Source organism: Hyperoodon ampullatus (genome assembly GCF_949752795.1).
Source record: "Hyperoodon ampullatus genome assembly, chromosome: 1".
In the NCBI taxonomy this organism is placed as follows: domain Eukaryota; kingdom Metazoa; phylum Chordata; class Mammalia; order Artiodactyla; family Ziphiidae; genus Hyperoodon; species Hyperoodon ampullatus.
In genome coordinates this window covers 182,150,053-182,165,489 of record NC_136914.1, presented here as the reverse complement: position 1 = coordinate 182,165,489, position 15,437 = coordinate 182,150,053, and the positions used below count along the sequence as shown (strand labels likewise).

The following is a 15,437-nucleotide window of genomic DNA, read 5'->3' as shown; positions in this document are numbered from 1 at the left end:
CAGCCACAACCATTGCCTCTGCTCAGAGGCCCCACTGTACTCACTCCATTATGCATAGACGCCAGCCCAGTTAGTAGCGAGTTCACGACCAGTTGTCAGATGCAGCAAAGTGAACTGACCTCTGCAGGGAGGCGAACTCTCTGGTGAGATTAACTCCCAACTCTTGCCCTCACTGTTCCAGCTCCTCAGCCCTCTCAGTCCTGCCTGCCGCTCCAGAATTCCAGGCTGCACAAGCGATGACAGCCACAACCCTTCTTCCCAAATAGCAGTAAAGGTTCATACCTAATTGGCCCGTGGCCACGGCTCCAATGGTTCGAAGAGAACCCGAGAGGTGACTAGCACAATTTCTTAGCAAGAACACAGGAATGGCATTGTTGCGGGCTGAAATGTTCATCTAGAGAAATTGGTAACAATTAATCCAAGAAACCTTCCTGGGAAGGAGGAGGTCTTGTTCATGAGCTCCTGGAGGGCAGGCACCCCCAGGCCTGGCACTCCGTAAGTGTAAGTCAGTGAATGAATAATAACTGAACCAACGTCAGAGGGACTGAAGCCAAAATTCAGGTTCCCCTGTCCTGCCTCCCAGGCTCTGGCTTAATCATAAGGGAGCAACTTCGGTTATACAACTGCGCCACCAGTGTCCCGCATGCTCACTAGTGTAAACAAATGCTCACAGTGAGGAGCTGATGAGAGCAGGAAGGACCTGAGGACACTGGAGGTGGAACGGTGCTGTGAAGGCCAGAGCTGCCTCCTTCCCGATCTAGGGTCATCCAGCTCTGCAAGCCCTGGCATCATCGGTCTCAGACGGCCAGGAAGACAGGGACCCTGGTCTCCTCCAGCAGTTCTGTGCTGGTAAGGCGCAGCTTTGGTGCTCAACAGGACTTAACCCCTGATCCTGCCGTCTCAGTAAAGGGCAGGGGCCTTTTGTCTGTGAGGGTGGAGAGAACGTAAACAAAGCAGCCCACATTCATCAGCAGTAAGCAGTAAGCAGTAAGCAAAAGAGCTCTTTATGCAGGAATTATGCAGGAAGAGCTCTTTATGCAGGAATTAGGAAATAGGAAGTCTAATGGCATCTTCATCTATAAACATGTCTGCTTGCTGTTTTGCAAGTTTGCTGTTTGCATAAACACAGTGATTCAAAGAATATTCTGCAATGTTGGGGGGTTAGTAGCACCCAGAAAAGGGAAGCTCAGTAGTGTTCCCAGTGTCACAGAGGCTTTTTAAATATTCCATTTGTCCTTGCTCTACCAAGGAAAATGAAGAGCACCTACTTTCTTCTCAGAAATAAGAGGTTTAGTCTTGAGGGGTGCAAATGGGCGGGCGTCATGAAATATTTTAACAAATGAAGTGGGAAGCATGCCTGTGTGTAACTGCCTACACATGCACAAACGTGAATTAGTATTCACTTAATCACTGAAAGCTGAAGGAAGCCATGAGATCATGCTTCCAAAACGGAGCAGCAAGTGAAGTTAGAGGGCGTACCTCTTTGGCAATCAGGCGGCTGTCCACCTCATTGTATGCGTTTCTGATGTCTGCAACGCTGGTGATGGAGGAGCTGGCTATATGAAGGCCAAAGGAAATCCTTTCCTCTGCAACCAGGGGCATCACTTCCATACAAGGGTCCTCTCCTAAAATAACACATCTTCAGTTATTTCTATACTCACTTTACTGAGTAGGAAATTAAGCCTCAGAAGAGTAAGTATCTACTGCTACAGGGCGAAGTAATCACTGAGGAATGTTTGTAGCTGCTATATGTTGTTACATTGTATGTTATATATTACATGTTTTGCCCCTGTGATTTCTGACACATAGAAAACTGTAGAGAAATCTCACAATATTAACCCTACTATAAAAATAGAGGCATTCCAGGTATGAAATTACTAAAGCTTGAGACACCTATCGAGAATGTAACCTCGCTCCCAAAATGCTGGGCCGAAAGCCCTAAGGTTTTCAATGAGCTGCATGTACATGGTAAACACATCCTTTGGCATGAGTGCCCAGGTCGCTGAGTCAAGGACAGCCACATGTGGTACTTGAGAAGCATCGTGTGAATAGAGAGTTGATGAAACTTTGGCTCTGGACCTGACCTCCTCACATTGTTCTGGCCAGTGCCCTTTGCCAGAGGAAATGAAGATCAAAGAAGACATGGAGCCTGGAGACAGAAACACTCCACAGCACTCAATCGCCCTTCACCATGCACAAAGGCTTCCATACATAGATTCATCTATCATTCTTCCCAGATGGGAGCTGACCCCCTTGACTTGACGGAGCACAGAGAGCTATGTTCCCTGCTTGAACAGCCAACAATCAATAATGAAAATGTGGATGTTTTGTCTGCCTGTTTAATAATTGAAGACAACACTATACTTTAGTTAAAAAGCTTCTTCATTAAAAGGAATGTAACTTATTTATCTCATTCACTTCCCCCTTTCCTTGCTGATGGTATTACCCACCCACTTTCCTCCATTATGTGTGTTGGAACTGAAATCTAAAGGAGATTGTCATTTCCTTTTCTGACATTTTCTATTGGATTGTAAATATGTAATGATCCAATTACAGAGGTTTTCCCTAATGACTAGCCTGTGCTGAGTGTATTCTTTATAAATAAGCTATAAATAACTGAATGTCCATTTAAAAAATAGTATCAGCAAGACCATTATAAATCAAAACACCCCATACCTTGGGCATGCACAGCTTGGAAGTTACCACAGTATCTTGGGCCAAGTTTGTTAATAACTTCCAGAGTTTCCATTGAGATGGCTTCTTCGAAGAGGTACGCAGGGCCCAGACGCCATATTAATAATGACTTTTGTTTCCAAACTTGAGGGGTAGCAATATATCCATAAACATCCACAAATGAAGATGGATCCATTGAAAGGAATGGTCCTGGTAAGGCCTGAATGTACAACATCTGTTAACATAAAAAGGTTGGGGGGGGGATGTAGATGGGAGGTGTTTAACCTCAGAATTAATCAAACAAACACATAAAATATAAAATGATGTACCTTCTTCTCTCAAAGTGAAAACTTCTTTTATCTAAAAACATTACAAAGATAACTCTCAAAGCTGAGAAACAGTGCACAGAACAGTTTATAAAATGCTGGTGGGAGTAAAAAACTGACACTGTGCCTTTGGAAACAAATTTAGTAAGAAATATAAAGTGCCACTAAAAGGTTCATCTTTTTCTTCCCAGTCATTTCACAAAGAACTTAAATGTCCAATATTGGTACCTTAATTAAGTTTTATATACTAAAAATAATTACAGACTAGAAAGGAAGAAATAAAACTGTCTCTATTTGCAGATGGTATGTCCATGTAGCAAATTCCAAAGAATCTACCAAAAAAAAGATACTTCCTAGAACTAATACCTGAGTTCAGCAAGGTCACAGGATACATGATCAACACACAAAGATCGATTGCATTCTATACACTAACAAAGAACGTGCAGAAACTGTAACTGCTCACAAGAAAATGAAATACTTTTTTGCTCTGCAAAATCCCATATGAAAAAGGATGAAAAGCAAGCTATAGATTAGGAGAAATTATTTACAAATTACATATCTAACAAAGGACGGGTATCTAAAATATTTAGATAAACTCTTAAAATTCAACAGTAAAAAACAAACAATCCAATTAGAAAATGAGTGAAACACGTGCATAAGACATCACTAAAGAGGATATACAAGCTGCAAATAAGCACATGAGAGGATGTTCAATCTCATTAGCCATAAAGGAAATGCAAACTAAAAACAAGAGATATCATCACTACCCACCTATCAGAATGGCTAATTAAAAAAGAGTGACATCACCAAATGCAGAGAAACGGGACCACTCATCCATTGCTGGTGGGAATGTAAAATGGCACAGTCACTATGGAAAAATATTTTGGCAGTTTCTTATAAAACTAAACATGCACTTACCACAGGACCCAGCAATTAGACTCTTAGGCATTTAACCCAGAGAAATAAAGACTTAAGCTCACACAAAAACCTGTACATAAATGTACATAGCAGCTTTATTTGTAACATCCCAAAACTGGGAACACCTCAGATGTCCTTCAATGGGTGAATGGAATACTATTCAGCAATAAAAAAGGGATGAACTACTGACACATACAGCAACTAAGATAAATTTCCAGAGAATTATGCTGAATAAAAATCTAATCCTAAATATCACATACTGTATGATTCCACAGATATAACCACATCTTTTAAATGACAACATTTTAGCTTACTGGTTGCCAAGTTTAGGGACAGGGATTGGGAGCAGGTGTGGGTGGGTGGTGGTGGTAGTTATAAAAATACAACAAAAGAGACCCTTGTGGTGATGGAAATGTTCTGTATCTTGGTGGGAGCAGTGGATGCAAGAACATACAAATGTGATAAAATTGTATGGAACTAAATACACACACACGGGTACAAGTAAAACTGGGGAAATCTGAATGAATTAGCAGATTGTATCAGTGTCAATATCTTGGTTGTGATATTCTATAGTTTTGCAAGATATTACCATTGGAGTAAACTGGATGAAAGGTACACAAGATTCCTCTCTTTCTTACCACTAAATGTTAGCCTACAATTTTCTCAAAAATTTCGATAAAAGAAATAGTTAACAGATTATCAGAAATTCAAAAATAATAGTTTCATAGCCCATGTAGATAAAACATTTTAAAATGACAGTGTTAACTAAGTAGTATATAAAATGTTTTATACAATAAAGTCACAACTATTTTATTAAAGGAATAAAAACTGAAAGAAACTATAAATGATGGTAAGGTAGAAGGAATGTAGGTAATCTTTCTTCTTTATTTTTCAGTTATTTCAAAATGTGTTTATATTATTTTTATAATGACTACAAAATTATACATGAATATGTATATAAATACATATTTTTTAAATGAGAGGTTATATAATTTCAGAAATATTCTTTTTATCCTTACCAATTAAATAAGATTTTCAAATAAAAACAAACCAAGTTTTTCCAAGCTGTCAAGCCTACCTAGAGTGAGGTCTACTGTGCTCTCTCTCCCCTTTCCCATCCTTTTAGGCAGAGACTTTTTCTCCCACCTGACAAAGGTGCCCCACCCCTCCAATCCACCTTGTCCCCTTCTTCTCAAGATTCCTACGGTGTATACTCACTGCACTATTCAGATTGATTTATAGACATAAGATGTCTCAGATTGCTCCCAAATCATTTTGCTCAATTCAAGCTGTTAACACACTCCCCACCTTTCACAGTTGAACTTGACTTCCCTTGGAAATAAAACCAAAGGCTCTAACATTTGAGAACAGCTCTTTCACTAGGTTATCCCCAACCAAAGCCCATTCTGTTCTTGCCCAACTGTGACCTGCGTCTAAACACATACCTTTATGTTTATCCCGATTAAATTTCACTTGCTGATTCTGGCCGGAATTGTTGAAATCATCTTGGAAAGTCAACTCTGTCAGACTTGGCCCTTGGCCATTCTCCATGGCATATTCTGGCATATTCCCATAGCATCATACCACTTCCAACCTCCCTGCTGACTGAATCTGGTTTAGCTGGTCCCACAGGGTTGGATGTTCATCCATGTACCAATTCACTAAACAATACCATCAGCCAGTCCATGTTACTCCTTGCGGCTATAAATTCAGTGCAATTCATCAAGTGTTTATTGCATGCTTTCTGTATGCCAGTCCTGTGCTAGGTGCAAGCAAGTTCCAGATATCAATAGAACAAGCCTCTTAGCCTCAAGGTACATGATCTATTTCACAGAACACAACCTATTCTATGAAACAAGACAGAATGCCAACATATTCTGTGGAAGAGGACCAAAACTAGTCCACTCTGTAATTATGCCTAAACAGATTAAAAACAAAGACACTGGGAAACCACAAATGTGACCACACTTTCCACCCTGGCTAACGTGAGTGACCACTGCTCCTTCTCCACTGACAGCTCAAGCCCTGCCCCATTCCTCCTACCTCCTGAAAAAAAGTTCTGAACATACACAGACACCAAATTGCCTTTCTGACAGCACCCAAGTCAGAACAGACTGACCTCCACTTCTTCGAACCCTCCCCAAAAATCACCTAAAATGAGCCCAAATCCTATTAGCTCCTCCTAAGTCCTTATTACCCAACGGGGTAAGGAGTCTCTTGCTACAGCAAGCTTAATAAATGTAACTCTTGTTTTGTACTATATGCATGCTCCTGGAGGTATTTGGCTGGTAGGCATGGACAATTCCTAACACCTAGTAGGTGTTCAATAAATATTTAATGAGGGAAGGAAGGGAGGGAGGGAAGGAATTGTTAATGATTTAAGAAAAAAGTTAACTTTATGTTTTGAAGGACCTTTGTCATGCTCCTGGTGAATCTTTCTGGTTACCCGTTTTTTTTGATAAGACATTTACCAGAAGATAGCATCAAATTCATCTTCAGGTGTTCCACAGAATTTAGGTTGTTCTAACCTAATGATTTTCAACCTGGGTGATTTTGCCCTCCCCCACCAAGACATTTGGAAACGTCTAGAGACATTTTTGGTGGTCACAGCTGGGCAGAAGGAGATGCTATAGCATCTTTGGTGGGGGCACAGATGCTGCTAAGTGTCCTAATATACACAGAATAGGACCCCACAGCAAAGAATGATCGGGCCCCAAATGTCAAACTATTGAAATGGGAAACCCTATTAATCTCAAGTTCTCCATTCTGGCTTCATATTGGAATCACTTGGGAAACTTTGAAAACATCACCAAATTACCCCCCTCACAGACATTCTGCTTTATTTAATCTGGGGCATAGCCCATGCAAGAGAACTTTTAAAAGACTTCCCAAAAGATTCAAGAATGTAGCCTAGGTTGAGATGCTGTCTCTGGAACCTGGGTGAAAATCTGGCTGCACCTGCCCTCTGTGGTCTTCTGGGTTCTTCTGTCTCCGGCTTCTTTGGGGACCTCTGACAGTGGTCGCTGGAGCACGCCTGCCAGGTCTTCATCTCCCAGCTTCCTCTCCCTTATGCCCTAGGACCTCAGGTGTCTCTAAATGACAGTGACGAGACGCTTCCTCCAGCTATGTGTTCACATTCTATTACCATCTCTAAGCAGGGGACCATCCTTTCCTCATCATTCCTACTCTAAATCTGGCAAGACATGTTGGTGTCTTTGCAAGTCCTTGTGTCTTGCTGCTAAGTGTAGCATGCAGGCTGGCTGCATTAGATTCACCAAAGAGCCTCTTAGAAAAGTAGAACCTTGGGTCCTGCTCAGACCTCCCTGGGGAATTCACACCTTAAAATGTGAGAAGCCTTGTTTTGTTCACTCTGGAGATTTGTATTCTCATGTGATTATTCTTATCATCATAACTGTCACGACTATTCTTATTTCCATGTTTTAGTTTCTGCCCTGGTTGTGTGACCATCATCTAAAGATGTTCTTTTTATGCCTGAGCTCAGCGAGGTGTTCTGGACAGCAAGGGGGTTTCATTAGATACCAACGCTGCTGCCAAAAGAAAGCAAAGAACTGAACTGAGGCCACTCTAGGGTAGTGTGGCAGGGAGGCATGGCCATGGGGGCAAGTACAGCTGGGGAAAACCATCTTACCTTGGCTGAGCCGATGACCTGTCCATCCAGATAGGTGGAAACGGTGCAATTCCTTTTCATCTCCTTGGTGACAACCACAGCCAGGTGGTGCCACCGACCACAGGCCAGCAGCTGGCCACACCTGACCCGAAGCTGGCGTCCCGCAGAAGGCTCAGGGTCATCCTCGGGTTCCATGACATCTGGAAGAGAACACAAACACCAGATCTCGCCTGCAGTGTCAGAGAGCAGCAACCCAGCAGAAGGGGGCCTTGTGCCCATGGAGCCAGTGCCGAGCTCCCCCGCCATAGAATACTGACAACAGCAGCTGTCATTGCTGGAGCTCCTGCTCTGTGCCAGGCACTGAGGTAGGCACTATCGTGATTTCCATGTTACCATCCTGAGGCACAAAGAGGTTAGGTAACTTGCCTAAGGTTGCAGAGCCAGAGTTCAAGCCCAGGAGTCAGGCTGCAGGGTCTACCCCTCACTAGACTGCTGCCTCCACAGTGATGCACATAGGGTGGCGAATACCTGTGAGGGAAGGAGCCTAGGCAGCTGTGCTGTGTGTAAAGGATGCCAAGCCAAACCCTGGGCCTTCCAGTGTCAATGTCTCACTATGAAATGGGGCACACAAGAACAGGCGTGGCCATAATACCCTGGCCTTGGCCATCTCAGGCCAGTTCAGGCCATCGCAGGCAGGTGAGCTTGGAGAGCCGAGCTGAGCTCTTTGAGGCAGAGCCAGGACCAGCCACCTGTACAACTGAGGGAGGGCCAGTCCCCCTGGCTCTTGGGCCAAGAGCTGCTGACTTAGCCACACTTCTCGAAGCGTGGGTGAAACCTTACCCAGGGGCTGAAGCTCTTTCTCCTCTGTAGACACAACCAAGGAGAGGTCTTCTGGGCAGAGGCTGACGGAGAAGCAGACGAAGGGCTGCTCGGTCCTGGCCAGGTGGCGTACCACGGTCAGGAAGTGCAGCGGATGGCCCTCCGTGACTGAGCTGTGCCTGCTGATCAGGAACCAGCAGGAAAAGGTCAGGCCCCCTGGCGGAGGGAAGGACCTGGCAGCGCCTGGGGTCAGAACACAAGCACGCCCTTAGGCTTTGTCCTGCTGTGGAAGCCTGTCTAGACTCACTGTGGCTCTGACTCAGCTCAGGGGTGGCCCTACTGTGTGCCAGCACTGTGCCCCACCCAACTCACACCTATTTTACAATGACTCCACGCAGGAGGATGCTCTTGTCTCCTTATTCATACTTGCAGCAATAAGTCATATCCCCTCCAGGACTTGAGCCTAGATCCTCGAAGCCTCTCTCCAATGCTGGCCCACCTATTATTCCATGCTGCCTTGCCAAGGGAGTGGAGAGGTGGCACACCCCTGAGATCCGTCATCACGTGGCCCACGGGTCAGCTGGTCTAAAGCTAGGCCATGTGCTACGTGGGGCAGAGGACCCCAGCCTAGCTTGGCTAAGCCTCGCCTGGGGAATATTCCACTCTAGGGAAACCCATGCCCTCCTACCTTGTAACAGCGCTGGCGGAACAGGCAGGGCCCACTGCCCTCTCTGAATGGGCAGAATCAGGCTTGGAACCCTGCGCCGATGGGCCGTAAATGTAATGGCTCCTCAGCACCTACCCTCCCATAGAAACCCAGACCTGGCTCTCCTAACAAGGGTGCCTGGTTTTCAGCTGAGTGCAGCACTGTACAAAGCATGCCAAGGCCCAGTCAATCCCCACGTGAGCCAAAGACTGGATGGCCATCAACACAGAACTCATATTCCTCTCTAGAGAGAGCCGTAAGGTGGGGCGAGGTGTCCATTTCAGCCTCTGTCAATCACTGACAAAATGCATCAAAGCCAGGATCAGCCACCAACTCACCCACCGAGCCCATCAGTGCTAACAGAGCCCCCGCTCTGTGCAGAGCCATGGGCTGGGCCCTTGGGATGCACAGAGAACAGGACATCCCTGCCCCAAGGCAGGCATGACCAACGGGACAAGCGGGACCAAGAGGAAGACTTACGCTTTCTGGAAATGCCAAGTGGAAATCTGAAATCAAGGCTCCCCAAGGACTTACTCCCAGATCGGGGAGGGGACCTCAGCAAGCTAACCCCCCAGGGAAGCACCTACCTGTCCCAATCCCTCCAGAGACCGAGTATTCAGTGCTGGTTCCCATCACCGTAGACAGGGTTGGAATAAACAAACAGCTGGAACAGGAAAGTGTCTCAGATCATTGAACCGCAAGCCAACCTCTGGCGTGAGGTTTCCCCCTCTGTCCTTCTGCAGGGGCCTCACTCCCTCCTAGACCATGAGGCCCCAAGGACAGAAAGCACCTGATGCTGGCACCATGACCCTAAGAAACGAATCTGCTCTGGAGGCTAGAGGGGAGGGCAGTCCAGAATGCAGACACACCAGGGGAACGAGAGGGTCCTGGCCCAAGACAGCTAGGGACACTGCCTCTAAGAAGCCACTGAGAAGGCAGGGTGTCCATGACCCAGACATTTTCCACAGCTGAGTGTGAGAGACGATAGGAACTACACTTTTGTAATCAATATTATAATTCACCCAAGGCACTGGGAAATTAATAAAGTGTATTTCAAGTATATGAAAGCCTGTCATACCCATAACCTTCCACAGACATGTCAAATTCCACGAAGGATGGAGCCAGGGCTGCCCTCTGAGGCTGCAGGTTGCGTGGGGAGGTCATGGAGATGAGGCTCAGTGCTGTCTGAAGGGCGGTGGTTGAGCCCTGGGATGGCCCTGAGGGCCTGAGGGCCTGTGTGACTGCTGAGCAAGGGCTGGTGTCCAGGGGACCCTCAGCAGGCACTGGTGCCACTGCCTGTGACCCTAGGGCAGCAAGCAGGAGAAGAGCTGTGTCTTTGCTCAAACCATTTCTGCCCCTCTTCTGACAATAGCCCCCATATTTCTGCCACAGCCCTGAAGGAGGGCTCTGCAGAGTACCATGCCGTTCCTAACCCTGAGGGTGTCCTCCTGGGCCCTCCACTGGCCCTCCCACCTGGGCTCTCTGCTGATTTTGATAACACGGAACTATTGTGACAACCTGCTCCTCCTAGAAACTTCTTCTCACTTTAATTCTATCGTGGCCCCCACCCCTTTCCAATACAGGTTTTTTGTTGCTGTCACTGGCTTGCCCCATTGGCCGTCGCTCACCGCGGCTTTGTCTTGGTTCTCTGGGCTCCACACTCTCTTTCACAACAGGCTGTCTCCTCGAAAGCTCTGTCTCCCACCTCTGGCTGCCGGCTCAAGCCTGACTCTCCATCCTTGCTTTTCAACTGGGCCTCTTTGCCTCAATGTCCTATGCAATCTTATATTCAGCATGTCCATGTCTTTCTTTTCTCCAAGCTGGTTCCCTGGACCAGCATCTTTCCAGGTACCAGGCCAATGCTTTGTCCTCCTGACCTCCTAACTTCCCCCTGAGCTGTGAGCTGTGCAGAAAGCTGACACTGTTCCTCCGTCCAGGGGCAGCGCTGGGTACTCCTGCACGCGCTGTGACATGAAGGTTTCCGTGCTCCAGGCCCAAAGGGGTCAAGTACACACTCATCATCACCATCTTGTATGGGGGTAGGGGTCTCCCTCCTTCCATATCTGGTCTTTATCTGGGGACCACTGATCTGATCCTTCTGCTTTTTCCTCATTTGCTCCACTGAACAGCAGGCAAAATCATTTTTAAATCTGTCTGCTTCCCATATGTCGTAAGGGATCCCTTACAAGAAATGCATATTCTCTTTTAAATCCCATTATCCTGCCCCTATTCCTTCCTCTGTCCTCACCTGGGCATCCAGAGTCCCCTCCACGTACGTGAGATGAACTGAGGATTTTCGCTGCAGCCGATGGAGGTGGAGCAATTCCGAAACCTAGAAACTGTCTGAATATCATAACAAACAAGAGAACCAAATGAAGACATTTTGCAGGCAGAAATTTTCTCCAGCTTCATCTGAGCACTGTCCTAGGTCCCAGAGCTTGCTGGCTCCCCTCCAGGCCTTCCTCTCTCTGCCTGGAAACCCTTTCCTCAGGCCATACAGAAACAGGGCATCCCTGACCTGGCACTCAGACCAGAGAGCTGGTGAATTTAAGTGCTTTTGACTTAACCAGTGAGGACCTTGAGAGGAAAAGGGTTTTGTTGGAAAATAACTTTGTCATACTTTGTTTTTAAGTTTCTAATGGAATTGACTCATCAGCTGAACTAAGCACGGTGGCCTTGTCTGACAGCCCCACAGCTAGAGGCGGAAAGAGGCTGGCCTGGCCCCTGGGTCCCATGCCTGCTGGCTGGAGGGGTTGCCTTCCGTCCCCCTGCACTTGGTCCTGTGTGTCAGCAGGGGTCCAGCTGGCCTGTGGCCCTGGGCACCACCCTCCCTACACCTACATTGTCTAGGGCAGGGTGGCCCGGCCACAAGTACTTAAGAGACCCTGACCTCCCTCCTAGAGCCTTTCTTTCCTCTGCTTTCTTGTCTTCTGTGTCTGCCCCTCCGTGTGCACCTTCCTCCCTGCTGTGGCTCTCCAGGAAACATGTGGCTTCATGGAGGGGCTGCAGTGGGAAGGCCCCACAGGACACAGTGGTGCTGCCTCTGTCCCCGTCCTTGTAGGGAGCCCAGTCGCGGCCCGTCGCACCAGTTAAGTTCCCTATGGTCTAGCCTCGTGGCAGTCAGGCCCCTACAGCCTCCACCCCTCTCAGCAGGGCATCTTCACCTGGTCTGGTGAACTGCACAGGCCACAGGCCTCAGCCACTGCCACTCCCTTGAAGTCCCCCTCTTTATACCCAATCTCCTGACTTTGGTCCTCCCAGCTCCTCAGAGCTCCCACTCTGAACTGAGCACCCCATCCAGCGCTATTCTGTATTGTCTGCAGGACCCTTTGCTTATTAACCTTCTCCCCGAGAACATCAGCTCCATGGGAGGGGCTACGTCCGCTCTGCGGGCCTCACACTGTTGCAGACCCAAGGCTCCTCCCTGGACTTGCAGTGTCCATCGCTGGGAAGGGGGAGGGGGCACTCCTACTGCCCACTGTGCACTCGCATGGCTGCCAGGGGCTTGGCAGCATCTAACGTGCAGCACACGGTACCTTAACACGTCTGGTTCAATGGCTTGGGAAGCAAGCTTTTCAAAAATCCTGATGAGCCCCGAGTGCAAGGGGCTGCTGCTGGTGGTCAGAGCCTGGTGGCAGGAGGTCATAAGGGTCCTGAGCATCCCCGCCTCACACATGACCTGACGGTTCTTCTCCGACTTCACCAGGGACTGGATGTGACTGGCCACGGAGCACTGGATCTCCTTGGAAAGCTAAGAGTAATCAAAGCGAGCAGTGAGCCCTGGAGGTCGGCATGTTTCGTGGGCCACTTTGGTAAGCTCCCCACTAGGCCTTGAGTTGGTGGTGGGGCGAGGAGACTAGCCCTCACAGCCTGTTCTTACTGCACCGTGTCTGTCCTGGGCCTCTCAGATGTGGCCTCCTCACAGGAGCTGCCAAACAGGTAGACAGCTTAAAACAGACTGCAAACTGGCAAGCGAGAGGCTGCATCAGCCTGAGACATGTGCTTGACCCACACAACGTTTAAACCGTTTCTGAATTGCTAACATTTAAAAGCCTGGAGATTCCACGTAAAAGTCCAGACTTGTGGCCTCTCTCAAAAGGTGGAAAGATCTGGTGACGCTGCTTTGCCGTCCTGTGTCTGTCGAGAAGCAGTGGGAGCTGGGCAGCGGCTATGCCCTCTGGCGGGTCCCACAGCTCACCCCCTACCCACTGGCATCGCTCACTCAACAGTCCTGTGTTTGAGTTTGTGCCCCCAGCCTAGAAGGTGGAATCCTCCTGGGAGTGCCAGCCTGCAGGAGGTGCCCCACCCAGGCTGTTGGCTGTGGCAGCTGCAGCCCCCTCCGTCTTCACATACCAAACCACACCAGCTCATACAAGCCCCTGAAGTCAAGGCTCCAGTGGGGAAGCCTTCCCTGCACCCCTCATCCTTTGTCCATCTCTCTGTGCTAAGCACATTCGGACACACAGACAGCTGGCCTCTTATCTTCCTCTTACTAGATTTCAACTCACTTCACTATCTTTATGTCCTTGAAGCCCATAGGATAGAGTGCATAGAATCAGCTCAGTCAGTATTGAGCCAAATACAATACACTGTTTTCACAATCTTCCTTTCTTCATCAAAGGGTAAACCCCTGGAATTCCCAGCCTCCATGGATATATAAATGGGGGGGTGGAATTTTCTTCATAAAAACTCTTAAGACTGTCCACATTTTCTTTTATTTTGTATAAGATTCTCTGAAATGACCAGGATACCAGTTAGATCTTAATGGAGTTTTCCTGCAGTGGAGGCTATGGGGGCTCCACCCAGACCTCCTTCTCCAGGTTAGTGTACACATCACAGCTGCCCCTCCTGTGGAGGTCAACCTCCCCTAAGTTGTAGCTGCCCTGCTATGTAACCCCCATATATATGTTCATGCACGCATACATGTGTGTACATGTACACATACATGCACGTACACACATACATAAAAGTGTGCACACATAAATACAAACACATATACATCGCCCCCAGACTAGAGCCAATGAAGCCATGCCCTTCAGCCTCTGTGGTGCAATTCATGCTGAGAGCCCCGCCCTGTAGGCTCAGGCTGAAGCTAGACTTCAGCTGATAGCATGTCCTCACTCAGCTCCTTCCCCTGCACCACTCTGCTTCCCTCACCTCCCTTCTTCTGAGTCCCTCCCTCCACAAATCCCATGCACCTGTAGCCCTCTCTCGGGCTCCACTTTGGGGAACCCAAGCGGAGACCTTAGCCTGTTTTTCATATTGCACACATTGGCCCTAGTCTCTGGTTTCAAGAAAAGGGATCTATGGTGATGTAGGTTATGTCTAGCTTAGTCTACCAATGCAAAGCCAGGAGTCACCATAAAGGCACTTACTCTGGGACTCTGGACCCAACACTCAGAATCACCTTGCTCTACCATCACCTACCTCCCTGTGCATGTAGTTATTCGAGGCCACCCTGCCCAGAGATGGTCAAGAGTATGTCTGTATCACTAAGGGATAGAAATTTGTAAGATGGCATTCTTCTTCAGGCTGTGAACACAGTTTTGTAGCATATGTGTTTCAAGGATTACAATGTGTGGTAAAACATATTTACAGTGTTTGTCATCAGTTTCTAGATTTTTTTTAAAAGGAAGGGGTGGGGCTTCCCTGGTGGTGCAGTGGTTAAGAATCCGCCTGCCAATGCAGGGTGCCCGGGTTCGATCCCTGGTGTGGGAAGATCCCACATGCCGCGGAGCAATGAAGCCCGTGTGCCACAACTGCTGAGCCTGCGCTCTAGAGCCCATGAGCCACAACCACAACTCCTGAAGCCTGCATGCCTAGAGCCTGTGCTCTGCAACAAGAGAAGCCACGGCAATGAGAAGCCCGCGCACAGCAAAGAAGAGTAGCCCCCGCTCGCCGCAACTAGAGAAAGCCCGCATGGAGCAACAAACACCCAACGCAGCCAAAAATAAATAAATAAATATATTAAAAAAAAAAAAAAAAAAAAGGAAGGGGTCACACAGCTCACCCTCCCATCCTCCCACGCCTTCTAAAAGCATGACGCCTATAGCTCCTGCCTCAAACTGACGGCATTCAGTGAAATTCCCATCATTACAATATCTTCGGTAATATTTTCGACTTAAAATTTTAGACTATTCAATTTTAGTTTAAAATATAAACTACATTAGAATGGTTTTCAGGGGGACTGCTCCCAGGTAGGATTTTGTCACTCTGTCAACATCACTGATGTCAAGAAGAGACCTCATCACTCAAAGAACATGGTCCCTGCAATGGACTGTTTGTGTTCCCCCCCACCAAATTCATACGTTGAAACCTAACCCCCAGTGTGGTGGTATTTGGAGGTGGGGCCTTTGAGAGATGCTTA

The 15,437-nt window shown here is 47.6% G+C and overlaps 1 protein-coding gene across 1 annotated transcript in view; it reads right to left on the bottom strand.

The window, feature by feature from the left end:
• Positions 1-15,437, bottom strand: part of WDFY4 (WDFY family member 4) — a gene marked incomplete at its 3' end in the record, with an annotated part of 258,736 nt that overhangs the window by 179,599 nt on the left and 63,700 nt on the right. The window contains exons 13-21 of the mRNA XM_079708852.1: positions 12,607-12,821; positions 11,319-11,413; positions 10,149-10,374; positions 9,658-9,734; positions 8,386-8,607; positions 7,567-7,745; positions 2,677-2,908; positions 1,480-1,625; positions 283-394 (exon numbers count right to left, since the gene is read on the bottom strand). Of these exons, the coding sequence (XP_079564978.1) occupies positions 283-394; positions 1,480-1,625; positions 2,677-2,908; positions 7,567-7,745; positions 8,386-8,607; positions 9,658-9,734; positions 10,149-10,374; positions 11,319-11,413; positions 12,607-12,821 (1,504 nt within the window). The remainder of the gene's footprint in view (positions 1-282; positions 395-1,479; positions 1,626-2,676; positions 2,909-7,566; positions 7,746-8,385; positions 8,608-9,657; positions 9,735-10,148; positions 10,375-11,318; positions 11,414-12,606; positions 12,822-15,437) is intronic.